Raw genomic sequence first — 25,592 nt, 5'->3', positions numbered from 1 at the left:
ATATACAAATGGGTGATAAGCACGTTAGTCCTTGCTGCTGCTGCTGCTACTAAGTCGCTTCAGTCATGTCCAACTCTGTGCGACCCCATAGACAGCAGCCTACCAGGCTCCCCCGGCCCTGGGATTCTCCAGGCAAGAACACTGGAGTGGGTTGCCATTTCCTTCTCCAATGCATGAAAGTGAAAACTGAAAGGGAAGTCGCTCAGTCATGTCCAACTCTTAGCGACCCCATGGACCGCAGCCTACCAGGCTCCTCCATCCATGGGATTTTCCAGGCAAGAGTACTGGTGTGGGGTGCCACTGCCTTCTCTGGTTAGTCCTTAGAGAAGTGCAAATGAAAACTACAATAAAATACTACCTCTCACCCACTAGCATGGCTACAATAATAATTTTTTAAAATAAAAAAGTGTATAAGAATACATGAATTTTTGTATTGATTACATTGGAAGAAACACAAGCTTGAATCAAGATTGCCGGGAGAAACATCAATAACCTCAGATATGCAAATGACACCACCCTTATGGCAGAGAGTGAAGAGGAACTAAAAAGCCTCTTGATGAAAGTGAAAGAGAAGAGTGAAAAAGTTGGCTTAAATCTCAACATTCAGAAAACGAAGATCATGGCATCTGGTCCCATCACTTCACGGGAAATAGATGGGGAAACAGTGGAAACAGTGTCAGACTTTATTTTGGGGGGCTCCAAAATCACTGCAGATGGTGACTGCAGCCATGAAATTAAAAGACGCTTACTGCTTGGAAGAAAAGTTATGAGCAACCTAGATAGTATACTCAAAAGCAGAGACATTGCTTTGCCAACTAAGGTCCGTCTAGTCACGGCTATGGTTTTTCCAGTGGTCATGTATGGATGTGAGAGTTGGACTGCGAAGAAGGCTGAGCGCCGAAGAATTGATGCTTTTGAACTGTGGTGTTGGAGAAGACTCTTGAGAGTCCCTTGGACTGCAAGGAGATCCAACCAGTCCATTCTGAAGATTTCTTTGGAAGGAATGATGCTAAAGCTGAAACTCCAGTACTTTGGCCACCTCATGCGAAGAGTTGACTCATTGGAAAAGACTTTGATGCTGGGAGCGATTGGAGGCAGGAGGAGAAGGGGACGACAGAGGATGAGATGGCTGGATAGCATCACTGATTCGATGGACGTGAGTCTGAATGAACTCCGGGAGTTGGTGATGGACAGGGAGGCCTGGCGTGCTGCGATTCATGGGGTCGCAAAGAGTCAGACACGACTGAGTGACTGAACTGAACTGAACATTGAAATTATTATTTTAAATAAAAGGTCATTAAGTAAAAAAAAAAAACAAGCATTAAAGAATGTGGAAAAATAGGAATTCTCACATATTGCAGATGGAATTTGAAAATGGTGCAGCCAGTTTGGAACAGTCTGGCCGTTCCTCAAAAGGTTACATATGGAATTACCATATGGTATATAGCATATAATTCCATCACTAGGTATATACCCCCAAATGAAAACATACATCCACATAAAAGCTTGTACATGAATATTCATTGCAGCATTATTTATAATAATCAAAAAGTGGAAACAACCCAAATGTCAATCAAGTGATGAATGGATAAACTATAGTACAGCCATATAATGGAATGTTATTCTGCCATAAAAAAGAATAAAGTACTGATAGATGCTACTGCATGGAGGAACCTTGAAAACATGATGTTAAGTGAAATAAGACAAACACAAAAGGACAAATATTGTATGATTCCATTTATATGAAATGTCCAGAACAGGCAAATCTATAGAAACAAAAAATAGGTTTTGCTTGACAGAGGCTTGGGGGTGGGTGGCAGTGGAGAGAAGAGAGAATGAATGCTAATGGGTATGGGGATTAGAAAAGTATTCCAAAATTATGTTGCTGATTGCACAACTCCATGAATATATGAAAAATCATTGAATTTAAATGAGTGGACTGAATGCTTTGTGAATTATACCTTAATATAAAAAAAGAAGAATCAGAGATATTTGGGGGACTCAGAGCAAGTGAAGCATGGGAAATTTCAAGCCCCTTAGAAAAGTCATAAGCCATCACAAATCATCTGCAGTAGAAGTGGCAACATGGGGAGGGGGTTAGTTAGAGAGAAGCCTGTCAAGTGGTATGGAAGAAATCCAGAATTCCTTGTGGGGACCTGTGGAGGATGCTGAAGGCAGCTGAGAATTAAGAGGCAGCATAGTTGCTAGGCAGTCGCTGTGGCATGAGTGAACAGACCAATGAGTTTCCTGACCAAATCACTGTGCATTGCCAATAGTGAGAGACTAATCCATAAATTATGGACATTTAAACAGTGAAGAGGGTGAGGCAAAATGAGCTAGACTTCAACTAGGATCCAGCAGAGATTATGGGACTCACTCACTGCCATGAACTTTAAATCAAATGTTTGCACAAAAGAAAGCTTTAATTCAGAACACAGTTTTACATTTTAATTGACAACCTTAATCTGTCCAACCTGTGCCCAACCTGTGCCTCCAGGCAACTGGAGTAGTGCTCCAGAACATGATGAGATTAATTATAGGGAAACAACTATGTGTTTAAATTAAATTTGGAGGTGGGGCACACTTGCAGTATATACATTTTTTCACCCCACTAAATGCATAGAGGATAGTAGATGAAGTCTTTAAGGAAAAAAGAAAAGAGTGAAATAGTCAAGTAAAGATTCTCCAAACTAAACACCTTCGCATTTTGGTTGCTCACAACTCCTGTTCAGTTCAGTTCAATTCAGTTCAGTCGCTCAGTCGTGTCCAACTCTTTGCAACCCCATGAACTGCAGCACACCAGGCCTCCCTGTCCATCACCAACTCGCGGAGTTTACTCAAACTCATGTCCATTGAGTCGGTGATGCCATCCAGCCATCTCATCCTCTGTTGTCCCTTTCTCCTCCCACCTTCAGTCTTTCCCAGCATCAGGGTCTTTTCAAATGAGTCAGTTCTTCGCATCAGGTGGCCAAAGTATTGGAGTTTCAGCTTCAACATCAGTCCTTCCAATGAACACTCAGGACTGATCTCCTTTAGGATGGACTGGTTGGATCTCCTTGCAGTCCAAGGGACTCTCAAGTCTTCTCCAACACCACAGTTCAAAAGCATCATTTCTTCGGTGCTCAGCTTTCTTCACAGTCCAACTCTCACATCCATACATACTACTGGAAAAACCATAGCCTTAACCAGACTGACCTTTGTTGGCAAAGTAATGTCTCTGCTTTTTAATATGCTGTCTGGGTTGGTCATAACTTTTCTTCCAAGGTGTAAGGGTCTTTTAATTTCATGGCTGCAGTCACCATCTGCAGTGATTTTTGAACCCCCAAAATAAAGTCTCCCACTGTTTCCACTGTTTCCCCATCTATTTGCCATGAAGTGATGGGACTGGATGCCATGATCTTCATTTTCTGAATGTTGAGTTTTAAGCCAACTTTTTCACTCTCCTCTTTCATTTTCATCAAGAGGCTCTTTAGTTCTTTTTCACTAAGGATGGTATCATCTGCATATCTGAGGTTATTGATATTTCTCAATATATTACAACTCCCATAACTGCCCAAAATAACACTCATTTTGATCATCTCTTCTCTAAATTTCCTTGCCACAACTAGCTAGTTTTGTGAATTCTTCCACATTCAATATAGATATTCACATACCTAAATCTTATTGAAGAGTTGATATAACTTTGTCTCAAGGAAATAGCTAGTGAAACAACATTTGATTAACTTGCTTGACAAGAGAAGATATAAATGAAACAACTAGAAAACAGTCAAAAGTAGACCATGGTCCTTTGTCTCATTAATGTGTTCATTAGATAAAGACAGGTTTCAGGAGGGAAGGATCTGACTTGTAATCAAGAAAACAAAAGCTGATCTATCCATTTGAATTGAAAAGCAGGTAAAGAATTTCAGTATTTATTCACATATTCATTCAAATATAAAAGGGAACTGATCGCCACCTCCGCCACCACAACCATGTGTCATATGTGTACAAGGTTAGATCAAAGTGGTAGCTAATAATACTACATTCTGCAGTTGTTCAAGGATGACAGTTGAGAAAGTTTGATGACAGAGGATAAAAATAACACTTGTTTGGGCATAAATGGAAGTTTTTTCATTGAACTATGTGAACATTCCTCATGTCACCTATACTGCCAGAAATCTAAGAAAACAATTTTGCAACATTTTTATGTGTTCACTACTCATCAAATCACAATTATTCTTTTTTTTTCTGAAATGAAGAATAGCTTTTGTAAGCATGAGAATAAATTGAGGTAATGATAAAATAATCAGCAACTATTAGGTATAATTAAATTTCCAGTTTTACTGCAGTTACTAATGTGCATAACCTTTGTTCAAGTAGTTTGTCACAGTTGTGTAACAAAGCATTTGACAAGAGTTAGTTAATAGCAATTTACAGGCAGATACAGAAGCAGAAATCCTTACAGTTTGAATATACTTTGTCAACAAAGAAACTATGGCCTATTTACTTCTTTTTTATTTAAAAGAAACATGGAATCTTTTGCTCCCAGCTTGACAGTCAGTTACAAAAAGCAGAAGGCACCTTAACGTTTCCTCTGGAGGATATTATCACTTCATTCCAGTATCAGCAGCGGGTAGAAACATGTGCTTTATCATACTTTGACCTTTATACTTCAAGTCAAGAGAATCCTAAACAAGGTCAGTTTCCTCATCCAGCATGCACTTTGTGCAGATGTAAAAAAAAGTTTTTTTCCCACAGAATTTGATCTGTGGATTTTGTGTTTGAATGAAATATGTTTATTTCTATGGTGGTGACTTTGCAAGAAAACAAGTGCAGAAGTATTTCCTCAAAGGCTAAAAGGAGGCATTACCACCACCACCACCACTTGCCAAGGGATTTGCAAAGCATCTTGAGGCTCATGGTTAGTATGGGAGACAAGCCAGAATTAGGAGAAGTTAGCACAGAGAAAAAAGGTGGAGTGTTTTCCCCCCTTTTAGCCAGCCAATTCAACAAAGTCCTTCAGATAGTAACACCTAGTGGTCAGATAATTATGTCTTTTCTACAAGGATTGTGTTTGGGTTTGTCTATTTCCTTTATGTTTGGAAGATTTGGGGTTTGCATTTAAAATCCTTGGGTGGAAAGCTATTTTTGTAACTCAACTGGGATGTCCTTGTCTTAGGGTTTCCCATTGCATCAGTCCCCTAGCCTGGACGATAACCATGATAGAGCTTTGTCTTTCAGATGAAATGCAGAACTAAGGACATGACTACTGGTGCTTATTAAAGATTCCCTGCTATTTTCACAAGAGTAGGGGTGTTAGACTCTTGTCTACTGGCCAAATTCTAAATTGGGAGATTACATTCTGCTTTCCTGAATTCCCCCAGCAGAAGCAGCCATCCATGGTATCCTACTTTGCTTCCTGTGCTACACTGTTGTGTGATGTCATTAAATGGCTCTTCTTTTCTACTCCAGAAGTGACCACTTCTTAGTGGAGTGGTGAATAAATTGGTACCTATTGTCTGACATTGTATTTGTCCTAGTTTCAAACAAATTAAAAGGTAGGCTCTGATAGTTAAGGATAAAGAACAAAACAAAACACTCTAACGGTACTGGTTGTTGTGAAGCAGTAAAAAAAAAAAAAAAGAAAGAAAGAAAGAAAGAAAATCTGCTTTCTCTTCTGCAACACAGACAAATTAATACATTTTAAAAAAAAACTACACTAGTGGTTGACAACAAATTGTTATTTTGCCTCAAACAGGAGGATAGTTCTAACAGCAATGATGAGGTCTGAGAGGATGTGATCACATATCACAAACCAGTTAAACCACCTCTTTCGCCTTTAGGTTGCATCTAACTATCCTAGACAATTGATCTGTCTGTTTCATAAAATCTCTCTTTTAGGAGCGTCTTCATCTTTTCTTCTTAACATATTTCAGTCTTTTTTAATCTTTCCATAAAAATGATGTTCTTGTTTTTATTTAACCTCCAGTCCACCTACTATAGCTTAATGTCGCCATCTTTTATCCATCTCTAGCCTTTTATACTGCACTAGTACTGAGAGGCCGGAGAAGGCGATGGCACCCGACTCCAGTACTCTTGCCTGGAAAATCCCATGGATGGAGGAGCCTGGTAGGCTGCCGTCTATGGGGTCGCGAAGAGTCGGACACGACTGAAGCGACTTAGCAGTAGCAGCAGCAGCAGCAGCAGCAGTAGCAGCAGTACTGAGAGGCAGTGTAGCACAACAACATGGTTTTTGGAGTCAGACATGCCCACGTTAAAATCCATCACTTTATAGGTTGTATAATGTTGGGCAAGTTACTACTGAGGTTCAATTTCCTCATCTGTAAATGAGCAACCTCTTCAACCTCATGTGAAGATCAAATGACATAATATATTATTTGTAGGGTTATGGGGTAAGATGACGGAGAAGGCAATGGCACCCCACTCCAGTACTCTTGCCTGGAAAATCCCATGGGCAGAGGAGCCTGGAAGGCTGCAGTCCACGGGGTTGCCGAGGGTCGGACACGACTGAGCGACTTCACTTTCACTTTTCACTTTCATGTATTGGAGAAGGAAATGGCAGCCCACTCCAGTGTTCTTGCCTGGAGAATCCCAGGGATGGGGGAGCCTGGTGGGCTGTCGTCTATGGGGTCGCACAGAGTCGGACACGACTGAAGTGACTTAGCAGCAGCAGCAGGGGTAAGATGAGGCATGGTATTTGGCACCCAAAAAGTGCTCAATAAATAGTAGTTATTTATCTGATTAGGTGCACAAATCTGACTCAATTCATAAACTTTTAGAGTGGGAAAGCATACTTCCTGGATTTCAACACAAGTTCCCTGGTAGCTCAGTGGTAAAGAATCCGCCTGCCAATGCAGGAGACACAAGAGACGTGGGTTTGATCCCTGAGTCGGGAAGATCCCCTGGAGAAGGGAATGGCAACCCATTCCAGTATTCTTGCCTGGGAAATCCCAAGGACAGAGGAGCCTGGTGGACTACAATTCATGGGGTTGCAGAAGAGTTGGACATCACTTAGTGACTAAATAACAACAGTGTCATAAACATACTAGGCAGAGAGGCTCAAAATTTGTTGACTTATTTTTCCCCTGGAGTGAAATGAACAGCCCTCACCTATCTGTAAGATATCACATATTTAGCTCAAAGGTGACAAAATCGATCAATCCTCTGCTGCCTCCAAATATGTAGATACCTCGCTTTGTCTGGATGTTTTGGCAAGGCATAGACACAACACAACAAGCTTAGACTTTCTGTTTCTATGAGGTTTCATTTCTATGAATATTTTACATTTGATTATTGTCTTGGGTGCCCAGAATGGGAGTGACTCAATCAAACGCCTCCTCATCCATCCAAGCATTCTTTGAGAAAATCTTAAAAGAATACTAGCAACTAATTATATACCTGAACAAAATCTTTCAACTTGTGACTAAGTATACTACCTGCCCTGTTTATCTGTAAGATCTGTGCTAACTACAGATATATTTCTAATCTGCTTTGTTCCCAAGCCAATCCCCTCTCCCAATAACCCACCGGTGCAAGTTCCAGACCACAGTGAACATCTGTGAATCAGTGAGGTGTTGGTTAGGATTTTATTTTTTGCTTTTAAAGGTCTTTATGGGGCTAGGAAGGAAAGTTGAGGAACACGCATGGGGATATATAGAGTCGATTGGGCTGGAATGTCTGTCAATAAGGACAGAGTGTGTCTCTTTTACCGTATTCTTGGAAAAAAGATTATGTGCGTGTTCAGATGGAGTCACTGCAGTATGGCCCGTTCCCTGCCTGATTCATAAGGGGCGATCTCAGGTGTGGAGTTCCAAGCACCTGCTTGATCACACTCCGGCAGTTCAGAACCTAGCGTATTTGAGGCCGGTGGCTCAGGTTCCACTTAATTTGGCTCAGGTGTCACTAACACTATGTGCAGTGCCCGTCACTGAGTCGTACTTTGGGACTTGGATACTTACTTCAGACTTTCTTGTTTCTCCCCGCTTCCTTCCCATTAGTTTCCCTTTCGCTCCTCCGTCTCCGGGGTGCCCACTTCCTCCCTTTGCTCCCATTCTCCGCTTTCTTCTCTTTCCTTCCTACTGGGCTTCCCGTCTCTCATCCTCGGAGGGCCGCGAGGCTCGAGGCTCAGGCTCGGCTCCGAGGAGGAGGAGGCGCGAGGCCGGCGGGACAGGCGCGAGGTGCCGAGCCGCGAAAGCGCTGGGCGCGCGCCGGGGCGGGGGCGCGCGCGGTCTGGCCGCGTGGCCGGGCGGCCGGACCAGGGAGCGGCGCGCGCGCGCGTGGCCCGCGAGCCCCTGGCGCGCCCCCGGCGGCCGGGGCCGCAGCGTGCTCGCCCCCGCCGCCAGCTCGCCTCACTTATGGGTCGGAAGCGCTGCGTGGGGGAGACTGTTCCAAGATGGCGGCGGGTTGCTGCGGGGTGAAGAAGCAGAAACTGTCCAGTTCGCCCCCCTCTGGCTCGGGTGGCGGTGGTGGCGCCTCCTCCTCCTCCCACTGCAGCGGAGAGAGCCAGTGCCGAGCCGGGGAGCTGGGACTAGGAGGCGCCGGTACGCGGCTCAACGGGCTAGGAGGTCTAGCCGGAGGAGGTAGCGGCAGCGGCTGTACCCTCTCTCCCCCCCAGGGCTGCGGCGGCGGCGGCGGGGGGATCTCCCTGTCGCCCCCTCCGAGCTGCGGAGTGGGGACCCTACTTTCTACCCCGGCCGCCGCCACCTCTCCCTCGCCCTCCTTGTCGTCCGCCGCCTCGTCCTCATCGCCCGGCTCCCGGAAGATGGTGGTGTCAGCGGAGATGTGCTGCTTTTGCTTCGATGTGCTCTACTGTCACCTGTACGGATACCAGCAGCCCCGGACCCCCCGGTTCACCAACGAGCCCTAGTGAGTACCGTGCCCTCCGCCGCCCTCTCCCTTGCGCTCGGGATGGGGCTCAGAGTTGAGGCAAAGTACGAGTCCGCCTCCCCGCCGGCCGCTGCCCCTGCCCCTCTGGCTGCCCCGGGTCCCTGGAGCCACTCGCCCTGAGTACGGGCACCCCGCACTTTCTGCCCTCTGAGACAAGCGCCCCACACTTGGAGAGGGGTGCTGCTGCGAGAGATGGCTCGCTGACTCCCAGAGGTGTTCGCTTTCTCTTTGAGGTAACTTCGAGGAGTTTTGACCCTCTCCTTCGCCACCCCGGCTCCCCATCTCCGGGTTTGGGAGCTCTGGATCCCTCACGGTGTTGACCTATCCTGGATTGGGTTTCCTTGACCCCCAGTGAAAGTCCCGCCGGTGTTCCCGCCCCGCGTACCATGCACATGGAGCGTTACTATCCCATTGCAGTGTAAAAAATAGCAACTATCCAACTTCTGTTCTGCCAGTGATGGAACTTAGCTCCGGAGCCTATGAGCTTACCCATCTTTTTCCTTCGGGTTTCCTTGTGTCCTGGGGAGGGAAGACACATGTTCCCTTAGTACCTATTTTTATCCGAACTTACCCATTAAAATGTGTTTCTAGTGAAGCGCACCGCTGGCTCTCTCACATTTAAAGAGTGAGGTTTTTTTTTTTTTAATTCCACCGTCTGGGTAATGGCTCATTCAAAGAGAGCTGTCCCCATAGAGCCACTGTCAGTTTGTACATTACGCGTGCACTCGCTTTTGTGTCTATTTCACTTTTAAGAAACCCATGTTAGGCTTGACGATTCGGGAACTAGTTAAATAGTAAGTGCGTAGGAATTTTTATGGTTTCCTCCGGTTTTGTACTTTTATTTTACCCTTCAAGTGTGTGGTTGAAATTGTTTAAAATAAAACTGTTACAGCTAAAAGCCAGGTTAATTCTAATCCCTGTCCATTTGGATGTGTGGGAGATGGGGCATGTGTTGTTTTTTTAATGTGTACACTTGAGTGTAAACTGACTTTTTGAGTTAAATGCTCAAGACGGAATGTAAAGCCTAAGGAAGGGCAGAATGACAAAGAGGGTGATTGTTTTTCTTATGAGTACTTAGCATCAATGGGTAAAATAATAGAGAAAAATTTCAGTGAAACTTACACTGAAAAGCATCAACCCTTTTTCTGGCTAAGACAAGTGCCCCTTGTCCCCATACCGTAAGTACCTAAATTGATGTTCTTTTAAAACTGCTTCTTTTCATTTTGTGAGATTAGGGGATTAACTGCAACTGGATAGTATAAACACTCTGCCTAGTCTAAAAATATTCATTTAATATGTAAAGTGGAAATTGCAATAAAGTATCCTGGAAATTGTAAATTCGTTTTGTTTTTCTTTGGCTTTGATACTTGAAATGTATTTCATTTTGTATTTTTGCTACTTTCCTGTGGTCTTTGCATTTTCTTTCAGACCTGGTTCCTCTTTGGGCATTGGTTCATAAGAAATGCTTGAAAGAGTAGAGACTGACACTTTGTCAAATTACATATCTTGATAACTTTCATAGTTTCAATTCTAAAAGCTTAAATCCTAAACCCACACCTGTACTTAGCCAATTTGCTTTTTGGTTAGGAAGTAGAATTCATTTTGAAAAAGACTGCCGTGTAAAAAAAAAGTCTATGAAATATTTATTAGGTTGAGTCACTTATTTGTGACTTTTCTGCCTTCTCTTGGATGTCTATGGTGTATTAAAGCCAGTCCGGGGATGATACATAGGTTGGCTCAGCAAAGTCATGGGACTGCAAAAATTCTCTCCTGTTTAGTTATATGAGTTTGGCAAAGGCTGTTTTACTATTCACGCTCCATTGCTCCAAAGCATATGCGAACACACTTTCAGGAGGTGCTATTTTCACACATTTTAAAGTGAGTTTGGGTTAACTGAATGACTGTAAGAAGAATTTTAAAAGGAAAGTGAGCTTGACCAGCTCATACAGAAACTGCTTTTGAAAGTGTCATTTAAGAGTGGCTATGTTATACACATATTTAAGTATTATTTCTCTAATACCCCACCCACTGGATTTATTTCTCTTGGAATTAAACAGAAAAAATAAGACACCCTTTGACCACTGTGGATACGTTGCAACAATGGTGAAAGAATAATAACTGTTATCATTTAGCAGGCCTTGACTGTGTCATGTATTCCACCAAACAACAAATTTAGAAGAGACACTGAACATGACCAAGGGGAGAATGGAAGTTCACTTAAGTGGAAAGAGGAGTGCATCTTTATTTTCATTTATCTTAAAGTCATTTTGGAGGTGGACTGTGGACAAATTTAGGAAAACTTCTTCAAAGCAGGGTTTGATCATGGGAGTAAAATAGCTAGAATCACGTGACAGCGCCTTAGTAACCAGCACCCATTTTCTTTCTGTTTTACATATTTAATAGCATTGTGTACTTGTTAGTGTGACTTGGTGTTGGGGGCCATAAGACATAAATAGATACATTGCTCCCCCCCCCCCAGAGTTATTAGTATCATGGTGTCATGAGCAGTGCTGTTTAGGTCCTGTCTCTGTCCACCGGAAGACGTGCTTTTGACAGTGGTACATTGTCCTATGGAAAAGCACACCGTTTTAATCCCTTCCCAGGACCTTTCTGCCAAAATGTCTGTCACTGGTGAAATCTGCCTTTTATGGGCTGAGAAGTTCCAGTGACCCTTCCACTCCAGTAGGTTATTAGAAATCTCCATGATCTATCAGTTTCAGGTTTGGCAGGGAGGATGTCACTATAGGAACAGGCTGTATGGATACAGATTCTTCACTGTATCTGCTGTTTCAACTGTATCAACACAGCACTGTTGCTACTGTTTCCTTGAGTACCTACCTCATTGCAAAGAAGTAGCTGTAGCCGGGGCTTGGGAGGAGAGTGGAGATCTGTTCAGTGGAGGACAGGTAACATTTGTGTTCAGAGTGAGGAATGAATGACTGAATCCTTGGTCTCAGTTGTACAGCCACATGTGCCCACAGAACTAAGGTTCAAAACATGATTTAAAGCAAACATGACTTTAGGTGCATTTTACGATTCACAGAGCTTTGGATTTCTAGATGGGAACGTTATAAGGGATCCACTGTGCCAAGTGTTGAGCCAGTTCTACTCCAGAACTGTCCTTCCCAACTTTGGCTGCACATGGGAATCACTGAAGAATTACTAAAAAGACAGATGCCTGAGTCCCAACCCAAGAGATTCTGATTTAATTGGTCTTGGATAGGGCCTGGGCATCAGGAGTTTTAGAATCTCTCCAGGTGATTTTTTGACATGCAGCTGAGGCAGAGGACCAGTATGTTGTATTCGACTAGGCCTTTCTCCTGAGATTGTGATTAATTTGGTGTGGGGTGGTTCCTGGGCACTCGGATTTTATGAGCCTTCTGAGTGATTTTTGGTAAACAGCCGGTTTGGGGAAACACTTGTAGTGTGGTCTGCAGACACATCACCTGGAACTTGTTCAAAATGTAGGCTCACATACCCCAGCTCAGACCTGCCGAATCTGAATCTGCATTTTAACAAGCCTCCCCAGGTGACTCTTAGGCACATGGAAAAGTTTGGGGAGGTGTGGTTCTCAAACTTTACTTCATAAGCTCCTGTAGTGCTTGTTAAAACACAAATTGCTGGGCCCCATTCCCAGAGTTTCTGATTCAGTCGGTCTGGGGTGGGGCCGTGAATTTGCATTTCAACCAAGCTCCCTGGTGATGCTGCTGCTACAGTTCCCAGGACCACACGTTGAGCCCCGCTGGTTCGGACAGCCGAAGACCTGAATAAAGTACTCTAGCAACTGTAAGGGAATGGCACTTTCACTGTCAGCTTCCAATGTAAAACTTCCTGCTTCCATGCCAATATCCTTTATCATGCTCTTTCTAACTTATACCAGGGAGACTGAATGCTGCCAAGATCATAATAAGAGTCTGAGGTTCTTGGGATGGTTTCAGTCCGAGGTGAGATTGAGGGGAGGAAACCCTTACCTGGAAACGTGCAGTGTGATTTTAGGTGTTTTTTTCCCAGAAACTGTTAAATGTGAGGAGCACAGTTTAGGAATAAAAGCAGCTCAGATATGATATCTTTAAGTGAGTTTTATTGATTTTACTAACTAAAGCCCCCTTCTGTTCCCATAAAAAAATGCTTTGATGATTAGCTCACTAAATAACATGTTGTAATAAGATTTTAAAAGCTTTTTACTCACACTTATGCTTGCTGGATTGCATTTTAAGAATTTCCCTCATTAACAAAGAAACATAAAAGGATCCTGCTAAGGCACTGGGATTGTTCAGTCTTATATCTTTAATACTGTGTTGCATGTCACATCCCATGAACTTTTATTTTAATCTTCTTACCACCTTTGAAGTTAATGCAGTACTACATTTTGTATAAACCAGAGCACATAAAAAATACTTTACTATTAAACATCAATAAGTGTGTTTTCCCCCACTGCAGTGAACAAAATGTATTTTTTAAAAAATCCACTCTTGGACATGCAGATTTTCAGATACCCTCATCAGGTGTTTGAACAATTACCTTTTTCTTGTCTTGTCACAGTAGTCAAATTACTGTTTGTCGGTGTGCTTGGGAGGAATTGGGTTGCTGTAGGGAGGTGAGAGGTAGGCACTTTGTTTCGTTAGAACAGTAATGATCCTATCACATGTTAGTAAGAAAGATGATTTGATAATACAGCTCAGGTCAAAATGATATTAAATCAGCATTTTAAGCACAGACTATTTCTGTTAAGTCCCTTTTGGATGAAGACTGACCAGAATAGCTGGAAGGTGTGTGTTTCTCCTAGATGATGCTACTAAGCCATTACAGATTGCCTTATCTATGCTAGTGTAATGATCGTAATGTATAGTTCTTTTAAAATAATAGTCTGAAAAATTGTTGAGCATTTTGGGAGGTATTATATGGGTTGTTTTTCAACAAGGTCTATTTCCATTGGAAGGCAATCTGGTGTCCTATCTTATAGAAAAGAAAGCAGGGCATGCCCCCAGTTGTCATTTATGCTGTGAAAACCTTCAGTGACTGAAATGGTAGGCTATAGAAATATAAATTACAAAATTATTTTTACATCCATGCATGAAGGTGTATGTAGGGCAAGGTATATTTAGTTACAAAGAAAAACTCGATGCTTATTTTACCTTCTTCCCCATATGGCCAAAGGGAGTGATAACCTAGCTCATAATTTTTCGTGCTTATGAATTGTGTTTGTGCTGCATTCAGGTCCCAGTTAGTTGATAGCAACCAAGAAGGATCTCTTAAGTCCAGTGGGAAGAAAGACCACTACTGAGAAAGAGAAAACTGCTCTGTTAGCCCACGCATATATTGTTTTTTTCTCTAAGTATGTGTTTCTCAGAAACAGACTAACATTCACATTGTTGTCTTTAAAAGATTGTACACTTTTTGAAATTGTGTTAAAACACTATATCCTATTACTGCAGTTTATTATAATTTTGAAGTCAGTTGTGCTTCCCATTAACAGACCATCTTTTTGAGAATGTATATGTGTGAAACACTAAAACTTGTGCAATGAGATTAGTCAGAGTTCCCTATTTCAATAGGCGTTTTTCTGTTCTCTCCATGTCACACATGCTTGCCTGTTTTAAAGCAGCACAATGACCAGGGCTTTTACATTTAAATTTTCTTAAATAGTCTTTTTTCCCCCCCAACTTGTGTAATAATGTCTTTTTGATACTGTTCTGAATCAATTAAGCTAAGTGCATGAGGACCAGCAGTAAAACCCAGGGGCTGCCAAGAATGGACCTTCAGTGTGTAAGCTGTCTTTCCACAATCAGTAATTGGGCAGTTGCTCAGAGGACACTGGAGACAGTGTGGGAAGCCAGTGGTTGTGTAGGTGGGAAGAGTAGATTCCCAACAGTGAACTTATTTAGAGTTGAGCTTCTGTAGTTACAGTGTTGCTAAGAGCAAAAATGAGCCACAAGCTTATGTAGTAGAAAGAAAAGTGCCCAAAGGAAAAAGTATGGTGTAATAATGTAGTTGGTTAGGTGGGGCATATTTTATGTTTGGTCCAACCATAAGTGGCATCTTTTCTATCAAGTGTGGGTGTATTTTCTACAGCTGTTAGTGTACCATACTTTCAAACTTGCTCACCTGTAAAAATGTTAGTGTTGAATAGCTGAGTGGAAATTATAAGTCACTGGGGAAGAACCTGTTTTTGTTTTTTTTTTTCTTATTAGCATATACACTTCGCTGAGTTCGTGGTTGGAAACTAGAGAAATAGAAGAATAATTCTATCCTCACAGAGCTCACAGTGTTGTTTAAGATATGATACTTAACATGCTTGCAGAGCAATATATAGATGATTATAGGTGAATTAGACGCATGAAAAGTACTGTGCATGAGCATGGTAATGACATGGGGTATAGGAGTGGCCAAGAAGAAGGCTTTGGGGAGAAGACAACTTTCGAGCCAGGTTTTTAAACGGCAGAAGCACAGAGATTATTGGTAAGAGCCTGTGAACAGTAAATCTAGAAGTCTTACTTGGTTGTTCTCAAACCGGTTGCTGTCACTGCCACACCCCTTGCCACAGCACTTGGGGATTCCCAGCAGCTGTCTTCAGTCAGCAACTTAAACACTCAGCATTTGCCATACCACTCCCCTTGCTCTAAGATCATAAAACTTCAAGGAAATGGAAAGTAGCCTTTTGGCTTGGGAACCTTCTGAGAATGCTGCATAAGAAATATTGGATCTGATTATAGTTTTTCATGTTAGGAAGGAAACAGAATTTGTAGACGAGTCCTCTAGAATGCAGGATGAATTAGAAGAGGAGCCTAAAGGTAGGAGAGAACAGTGAGACTTAAGGTGATGAGGGCACAAGGAATGGACCCCAGAGACATAGTTTGTGAATCTAGGAAGGTTGGAAAATCAAGAAGTGGAAGGAGTTATCAGTGTATGCAGGGACTCGCACTCTAGGGCCAGCTTTTGTGTAGGAGTGTGGAAAGGTCCCAGCTCACCTGTTTTTTGGTTCCCATCATTGCCTCTTCTTTTCTTGGCTCTGTGCCTAGCTATTCTTGTGCTCAGGAAAAGTTTGTTCAACAGCTCTGTTGGAATTGCTGTGAAATTTGATCTCAAGTGTAAGGACCTTCCTTCCACCTTTCACCCATTCCCAACTGTATCTAATTTGAGAGAAAGGAGTAGAAGACATGTTGGTTTGATTGAATTTGGATTGAGTATGAAGATAGCTGAGATAGCTTTTGGACAAGGACCTGAAATTAGGTGATTGCATGTGAGTAAAGAGGCATTATGGGGGGAAATCTACCAAATTCCCATTGCTGGGGCAGGTGAATGTAAGAGAGGCTTTGAACATAATTCAGAATTTATAAATCTGAGGAACCAGGAGAACGGTGGTGCCACTAAAAAACATGGTGGCGGAGGGGATCAGTTCAGTCGTTCAGTCGTGTCCCTCTTTGTGACCCCGTGGACTGCAGCACGCCAGGCTTCCCTGTCGATCACCAACTCCTGTAGCTTGCTCAGACTCATGTCCATTGAGTTGGTGATGCCATCCAACCATCTCATCCTCTTTCGTCCCCTTCTCCTCCTGCCTTCAATCTTTCCCAGCATCAGGGTATTTGCCAGTGAGTCAGCTGTTTGCATCAGGTGGCCAAAGCATTGGAGCTTCAGCATAAGTCCTTCCAATGAATATTCAGGACAAATTTCCTTTAGGATAGACTGGTTTGATCTCCTTGCAGTCCAAGGGACTCTCAAGAGTCTTCTAGAAATAAATAATTGGTCTGGTGAAATCAGATTTTTAATATGTATATTTCAGCTGTTGGCAGTTATCAATGTCATTTCTTTTTTAATTAACAGCCACAGAGCAGCAAAGAGCTATTGTGATGATTTGGTTGGTCTCTTGGGATCTCTTCAACCTCCCTTTCTCCCCCTCTGCAGCTTTGAGCTGCTGAGATGGGTAGAGATCAGTGATAGTTTTCAGCTTTGTCAGTGGAAATACTGACAGAATGTTGGGTTCCCTACTGTAGGTTTATATATTTTTTCAGTCTTCAGGCTTATCAGTTTGAAAGCAGTCAGTGATTTTTTAATTTCCTTATGTGTATATCATAGCATAGCTTTCAGCAAAATAGAGCCTTGTGGAAGACCATCTCAGGAACTTGTAATTTTAGGTCTTAGATGAAAGGAAATTTCTGAAGGATAGAAAGTACTGTCTGGTACTAGATTCTAGGTCCTGTGTCCTCAAGCTTAGAAAGTAAAGAATCAAACTGGATCTGTTTTGCATCCTTGCTCATTGATCAAAGAGAGTTATTATCAATGGAAAGGATCAGCCATATTGCTTTGTGATCTTTGCAGTCTTCAGTGGATGGGCAAATGTGAAAAATTCTGGTTGAGTACAGGCCTACTAATTCTAGTTTTTAAAATAAGGTCTGTGATAGTCTTGATGATTCTTGCCTTTCCTCTATCTGTTTCATTTTACAGATAATCCACACTGTGACCCAAAGCCACATGCAATGCTGGGAGAGCACAGTTGACTGTATTATGCAATATCCTGCCGGAAGATGCTGACCAGCTCTCTAGTAATGGAAAGTAGTGAGATTGACCTAACTGCCTATGTAGCTTGCCTTGCCATTCCATATACTTTCTGTAAGCATATTACACACAACTCTAGTTAACATATCTTATGGTGAGATCTTAGATTGCTGCAGGGTGGTGACACCAGATTCTCAGCTTTGCTTCAGGCACTGGTGGATCTTTGAGTCATTCTCATAGTATGGAATTTATGAAAAATCAGCTTTGGTGTTGTCAGCCTGAAGGCCACCGCACTGTGTCTGCCTCAAAGAAATGCTCCCGTGCTAGTCACATTGATGTGCTTCTTCTCTGTGACTTTAGTATTGCTTATGTAGCCTAAAAATCACATGGTTAAGTGTAGGTAGTTTGGGGTGCAAATAAGTTATATAACTGGTAAAACTTAGACTTCAAGCACAAACCTTATTGTAGTAAGAGAAATACTCTCTGCGTCCTGATTTTGAACAGCAGTGAGGTAAGTGTTTAGATGATGGGTGCTTTTTTCACTTAAAAAAAAAAATAGATGGTAAGTGGAAGACAGTGTTGCTGATTTATTCACTAAAGAAGAATTTCATGAAGTCTTCTGGCCTTTTTTCCATGTTAGATTATTGTTCTCAATGCATTTTGTCAAATTCCCCATGATTAAAACAAACAAACTCTCATGCTTCTTTTGTATTAAGAACAAAATCTTCCCAATAGCTTGGCCAGGTACTTGATTTTGTGGAATGGCTCTTTGATGGTAGGAGTAGGGGGCCAGGCAGTCAGTGATTAAAAATTCTTATTCAATTCGTGGATCCATCTGCCTCACACCCTTGTCAGTTCAAACTCCACCCCCCCCCCCGCCCCCGCCCCATGAGAACAAATAGGAATGATACTGCTTTCTATTTCTCTGACACTAATGAAGTGATACGTGGTTTGTGGTATATTTCACTCCACAAACTCCTCTAACCATTGCCCTGTTCAGCAAGTTGTTTTGCAGAAATCCACCCTTTCACACTGAAAGCAAAGCTCTGTGGAAAAAGAGAGTCACATAGAGCTGGAGGTAGGAGTAGAGGGCATGTGGGAATCAGGGAAGGAGAAAAAATAAGATTGTTGTCAAATAAGGTGACACCTGGATTGAGGGCAGATAAAGGGACCGAGTGCCGAGTCTGGAGCAGGACTGTTACAAGAGGCGTATTTTACATGATACAAACCTAGGTGTTCCTCCTTTAGGACCAAGGGTTGGTGGCACTCTGGTTAGAAAGAAATGATGGCTTCCAGCCACAGATGCGCAGCATGACGTTTAACAACATAAGAGAGCTTGTGTATGGGTCCCCCAAGTGCTCCCTAGAGACCACGTTGATAATCATTCATATTGTGTCCTCGGATTGAGGCCTCTGGGTGAGTTTAGACAAGTAGCTTAAGTATTTTGTTTAGTTACTCAGTTGTATCCGACTCTTTGCTTAAGTATAGCCCAAGTGGATACATGTTGCCGCTCTCTGGTCATTAATCCTTTTTTTCTTAATGTGTCAATGAGTATAGTTACAAATCCTCAGGTATTCAGATGTGTCTTATTTTTAGGCCCATGTATTTAGGTATTAATAGCCTCTTCTTAGATGTAGGAAGTTTCTTTTCTATAGCTTGCTCACAGATATTCTCTATCACAAAGATTATGAAACAGATACTATGAAAGGAGAGACCCAGCTGTAATTTCTGAATGCAGAATGCAGTCGTATGAAGGCATCCTACTTAGCATGCTCAGCTCACTGTACCTTGTCTCCAGTGTCTCTTTAACAGGACCCACTATGGTCAGTTTAGTTTGTACATTACATTCTCAGAGATAACTGGAGCACCAGCTGTTTTTGGTTAATGACTTCCTCTTCTATCATATAGATGTATATCAATTTTAGCAAGTATTTTTTATTGTGGTAAAAAACACATAACATGTGATTGATCCTGTCAGCACATTTTTAAGTGTATAGTACTGTTAACTATAAGCACCATGTTTAGCTCATTTTTAAAGGTATGTAATAGTGTCTCTACCTCAAGCAACTAAGTTTTCATAGGAATGTTGGAATCTTTTAAAATGTCATCTCACCAACCCATATTAGAGATGCATGAAGCCTATATGCAGGAGAGCCTAATTTAGACTTTGAAGTATTATTTATTTTCCCACACTTATTGAAAATTATGAATAAACTAGATTCAAGGCGTTATAGGCAGAAACAACCATTTAAAAAAGTTAAATTTCAAGCTAGTAGCATTTCAGTTAGTATTTGACCTGGCATTTATCATTTCTTTTACTAGTACACAGAAGAATTATACAAAACCGATATTAATGACCCAGATAACCACGATGGTGTGATCACTCACCTAGAGCCTTGGAGTGCGAAGTCACGTGGGCCTTAGGAAGCATGACTATGAACAAAGCTAGTGGAGGTGATGAAATTCCAGCTGAGCTATTTCAAATCCTAAAAGTGCAGCTGTTAAAGTGCTGCACTCAGTATGCCAGCATATTTGGAAAACTAAGCCGTGACCACAGGACTGGAAAAGGTCAGTTTTCATTCCAATCCCAAAGAAGGGCAATGTCAAAGAATGTTCAAACTGTTGCACAATTGCACTCACTTCACATGTGAGCAAAGTAATGCTCAAAATTCTCCAAGCCAGGCTTCAACAGTATGTGAACTGAGAACTTGCAGATGTTCAAGCTGGATTTAGAAAAGGCAGAAGAACCAGAGATCAAATTGCCAACATCTGTTGGATCATAGCAAAAGCAAGAGAATTCCAGAAAAACATCTACTTCTGCTTCATTGACTGTGCCAAAGCTTTTGACTGTGTGGATCACAACAAAAATGTGGAAAATTCTTAAAGAGATGGGACTCCCAGATCACCTTATCTGCCTCCTGAGAAACATGTATTCAGGTCAAGAAGCAACAGTTAGAATTGGACATGGAGCAATGGACTGGTTCCAAATTGGGAAAGGAGTACATCAAGGCTGTATATTATCACCCAGTTTATTTTACTTATATGCAGAGTACATCATGTGAAATACTTGGCGGGATGAAGCACAAGCTGGAATCAAGATTGCTGGGCGTAGTATCAATAACCTCAGATATGCAGATGATACCACCCTAATGGTAGAAAGCAAAAAACTAAAGAGCCTCTTGATGAAGGTGAAAGAGGAGAGTGAAAAAGCTAGCTTAAAACTGAACATTCAAGAAACTAAGATCATGATATCCAGTCTCATCACTTCGTGGCAAATAGATGGGGCTACAAAGGAAACAGTGAGAGGCTTTATTTTTTTGGACTCCAAAATCACTGCAGGTGGTGACTGTAGCCATAAAATTGAAAGATGCTTGCTCCTTGGAAGAATGGTATGACAAACCTAGACAGCGTATTAAAAAGCAGAGACATTACTTTGCTAACAAAGGTCCATCTAGTCAAAGTTATGGTTTTTCCAGCAGTCATGTACGATTGTGAGAGTTGGACTGCAAAGAAGGCTGAATGCTGAAGAATTGATGCTTTTGAACTGTGGTGTTGGAGAAGACTCTTGTGAGTCCCTTGGACTGCAAGGATATCAAACCAGTCTATCCTAAAGGAAATTAGTCCTGAATATTCATTGGAAGGACTGATGCTGAAGCTCCAGTACTTTAGCCACCTGATGGGAAGAGCTGACTCATTTGAAAAGACCCTGATGCAGGGAAAGATTGAAGGCAGGAGAAGAAGGGGACAACAGAGTACGAGATGGTTGGATGACTTCACCGACTCAATTGACATGAGTTTGAGCAAACTCCGGGAGATGGTGAAGGACGGAGAAGCCTGGCATGCTGCAGTCCATGGGGTCACAGAGATTTGGCCATGAGTGAGCAACTGAACAAGAACAAATACTGACTCCGTGTGTTCAAACAGAGGTTGATTTTCTAGCTTTCCTCTTGGGTTATTATCTCATCTTCTATTTTTTTAGGGCTTTCTAATGAATTTCCTAATAATAATATAAGGAAACATCTGTGACAGGTAGGAGTTTGGCCCTTGTTCACCCACTTTTAAAGGTGGAGGGTGGGACCAAGGCATTAAAGAAGAACATTAGTTTTGACAGTTAATCTTGATGTTTCTTAGAAAATGTGTTTTCTAGAGAGACTGAAAATTGGAAGACACCTTGCCTCATAGGATATTATAAGTAAGGTGTTTCAGTCCATATGTTTGTGTATAAACTATTTAAGCACTTCTTGAAATGGCTTCTTATAGTGTCCATACTTGTTTCTAATGGAAAGCTCACTTCTTAATGTGTTAATAGCATCTGTGAAATAATGGATATGGTCAAGTCAGGGGTTTTCAAAGTTGTTTATTTGCTCTGTTGTCTACACAATCATATGAGGTTCTTTATCATTAGCAGAGGTGCAGACATTTTTAATAGCATCACTGAATTATAATGCATTAATTTGGATTTTGGAGAAGTTTCTAGCTTCTTTCATTTAGAGATGCCTTTGCACTTCTAAAAGAGAAAATAGAATTTTCACCATGATTATCCCTTTGCTTATAGTCATTTAAAAATGAGTATTTGTTTAAGCTTCAAGATTTATTTGCCAGCATTAAGACAGTATGTTTTACATCAAAACTTATCTCTATTCTAAGCTAGTACTATTCTTCATATTATGGTTAATTCTAATATTTCCATTCAACAAGTGATATAAGTGTTGTGGGTGGAACACTGTGGTAGTCTCCTTTTTGGGTGCGGGTGGGTGATCTATAAGATAGGCATAAGCCATACGTCCTGCCTTTAAAAGGCTTGCAGTCATATTGAGGAGACAAGATTCAGGAAACAAATAATGAAGTCACATATGACTTAATGGCCAAGTGAATGATGGAAACAATGAGGTCTGGAGGAGTTTGGACAAAGATGAATGTGAGCTGGGGTTATGTAAGAGGGTTTCATGGACAAAGTAGCGTTTGGGCTGGGTAGACCTTTCTCGTAGATAGATCAAGCATTCTAGACAGAGAATCAATTTAAAGATAACAGAGGTCAGAATGAGCACTAGACAGTAGTCAATGGATGCCCCAAAGGTAGATTAAAGTGGGGGAGATCCTAGCAAGAAAGGAGATGCATCAGGATACTGTTGCTATAATTCAAACATTTGGAAATGAAAGTCTGCCAGTTGACAATTTTAAACTATTAATGGCTTGTGAATTGCTTCTTTCTTGGTAAAGTTTCCCTTTTGGCCAGTTAATTATGCCTCAGCAGCTTCTTTAATGTCTTGAATGTCATGAAGCCTGGACAAGAGACTAGGAAATAACACACGTAGGAGTCTGCTGTGTATGCAAAGTGCTTTCATTCATCAATAGACATTCAGCATAAGTCAGTTAGATTAACATTGGTTATATCTTCCTTTGCCCGAGTGTCTTTTATGTTCAGTGTTCTTTTTTTCTTCCAGACTTCAGTGTCTCAAACATGAAGCTGGGAAAACTGAATAGCTACAAATATTATGTAATTGAAAAAATAAACTACTCTAATTATTATGGAATTAAATGGCTGTAAGCCATTTTTTTCCTCCCTAAATTAATGAGAAAATTTACCTTGGACGTTGCAAATGTAACCCATATAAGGTAGGTACTGGGAATTATAATAATTATAGGGGGATTGTGTACTAACTATTGAATGATGTCATTTGTTAAATTAGCTTTAGATTAGTCTAGTGGGTGTATTCCTTATGGTTCTTAACGTGCCCTACTCAAGAATGTTACAACTGTTAAGACACAAACTATAAAAAAAAAAAAAAAAGACAAACTATATAAGCAAAATCATTAAAGGTTTTATAGTATTATTTAAAAACAAAGTTCTCAAATAGTTTCCTGAATTATAATAGAACAGCATATTTTAATTTTATGCTGAACAATTGCCCTTTGAAGACAAAAGAGCAAAATTCTCAGTCTTTTGTTGATAATTTGTCTTTAATTACACTAAGTTACAGGTTTAGAATCCCCAAATTCTTCTTCAGTGATCATTGTAAAATTTTATTTCAGTAACTCACTTTTTTTTTAATTCTCTAGAATATATTTCAGAATATAAGGAGATTATTTTGAAACTATGAGACTGTCTCTGACAGGTTTTAGCCACATAAACATGGACATTGTGCCAGCATACTCAGGATGTAAAGGAAGAAAAAATACATGAGCACAATGCTCATGAATAGTGTTCTCTATGTAGTCAGTTTATGTTTATAAGTAAATGAGCTCTCCCTTACGTCATAGCGTTGAATTATGAATAATCTGTAACTTGAATTATCTATTACTATAGCGAGGTGAAGAAACACCAGATATGAAAAGAAAATAGTAGTAGTGAAATGTTTTTGAAGAAGGATGGATTTTGGCCTACGTAGGTGATCACAGATCCCTGCCACACAGTAGGGTAGGAGGCCAAACGGAATCTAGTGATTTCTTTGGACAGATCACACAAAGGTCCTTGATCACCCAAAGGTCCTTGATCACCCTCAGTATGCTTAAAATCTTTATTAACAAAGGTGCATGCCCTTCCTTGTCAGGGGAAGGAGAGGTAATTTTGTTTATACAGGGCTGAACCACTTAGATGCCAATTTCATTTTTCACAGGCTTCAAACAATAGGCATGTTAAATAGGCAGTGGCCTCTATGGTGTAGAGCACAACCAAGGCTCCATTTTGATGTGGCAAGAGAACAAGCAAATCCCAATTTTAAAGTGAAACTTTGCTGTATTTTATTCAGTTCAACCTAGAGAAATTCAGGTTAGTTTTTACAGAAAAGGAGTGTTTTAGTCTTGAAGCTTTTGTTCACTTTTTCATGAAGAGTTGTAATTATTCGTCACCCCATAATAACCATTCATTAACCCTTTATTAACTTAAATAACCTGCACCAACCCAGCAGGGTCAGTGGTGCTTTCCTGTTCTCCGAATTGTTGTTGTATTTATCTGAATGCTTTTAATTCCTAGTTTCTCATATCCCAAAATTGAAGCCCAAATCCAGGAAGATCCTTCTCTTCCCCTTCCTCAACATAGTTTTTCTGTGGAGCTTCATCATTTTTGAAAGCAGTAGTCTTGACTATCTGAAGGCTTGGTAGCAACTTCATAATAGAATTTTGACCACTTAAATCCTAGCAGTGTTGAACCATTTTGCATTATCTAGAAAGCTATTTGCTGGTCCTGCTAGTTTTGCAATTTGGGGAGGTGATGGAGTAATGGTGATAAATAGGTTGTGAATTTATGACTTTCAGGATTTTTCAAACTGGATTTAATATCTAAAGGAGTACTTAAACATTGTTTAAATGGACTGATGAATTCCGAGCAGTGCCAGATCTCAAAGATTTCTAGGTTTTCTAGGCAGTTTAAAAGCAGAGAATAAGTGAGATATTCTATTGTGCTCCTTCTTGTGCTTTACCTTAGTGGATATCTTTTTCTTATGTGTATAACTGACACCATAAGATCTTTGTGGATTTATTTGATATTGTTTGTTATTTGGGGACTGACCTGGCTACATGTAGCTGTATGCAGGAGGGTAAGAACATGTATTTATGGTTCTCAAGGAGTTATGGCACAGAATTTAGTCACCTGCTTATCTTTTACCTGATGATTCCATTCTCATAGGAGACTGGAGTAAGGGGGAAAGTACTGGATGGGATGAATTGGGAGATTGAAACTGACATATGTACACTACTGATACTATGTATAAACTAGATAACTATTGAAAAGCTAACTGTGTATCAAGGGGAACTCTATTCAGTGCTCTGTGGTGACCTAAATTAGAGGGGATATATGTAAACAAACTTACGTAAACAGACTTCCCTGGTGGCTCAGATGGTAAAGCGTCTGTCTACAATGCGGGAGACCTGGGTTCTATCCCTGGGTCAGGAAGATTCCCTGGAGAAGGAAATGGCAACCCACTCCAGTACTCTTGCCTAGAAAATTCCACGGACAGGGGAGCCTGGTGCAGGCTACTGTCCATGGGGTCGCAAAGAGTCGAAAACGACTGAGCGACTTCACTTTCTTTCTTTCTTTCTATGTAAACAAATAGAATCACTTTGCTATACAGTAGAAACTAATACCGCATTATAAAGCAATTATACTCCAGTAAAAAATTTTAAGACATCAATATGAAAATTTAAAAAAAGATTGGAGTGCTTTGAAGGCTATTTGGTACTATTTACTTATTTTTTCCTACTGTTTTGTTTTACAG

At 41.1% G+C, this 25,592-nt stretch overlaps 1 protein-coding gene across 1 annotated transcript in view; it reads left to right on the top strand.

Annotated features, from left to right (window-relative positions):
- Window positions 1-8,392: 8,392 nt before the first annotated feature.
- AMMECR1 (AMMECR nuclear protein 1) overlaps window positions 8,393-25,592 on the top strand; it is a 111,129-nt gene continuing 93,929 nt past the window's right edge. The window contains exon 1 of the mRNA XM_052663642.1: window positions 8,393-8,865. Coding sequence (XP_052519602.1) covers window positions 8,393-8,865 — 473 coding nt within the window. The remainder of the gene's footprint in view (window positions 8,866-25,592) is intronic.

The sequence above is a fragment of the Budorcas taxicolor genome, chromosome X (genome assembly GCF_023091745.1).
Source record: "Budorcas taxicolor isolate Tak-1 chromosome X, Takin1.1, whole genome shotgun sequence".
Lineage (NCBI taxonomy): Eukaryota > Metazoa > Chordata > Mammalia > Artiodactyla > Bovidae > Budorcas > Budorcas taxicolor.
Note: the sequence above shows the minus strand (reverse complement) of the source record. Positions and strands in the feature narration are given on the sequence as shown.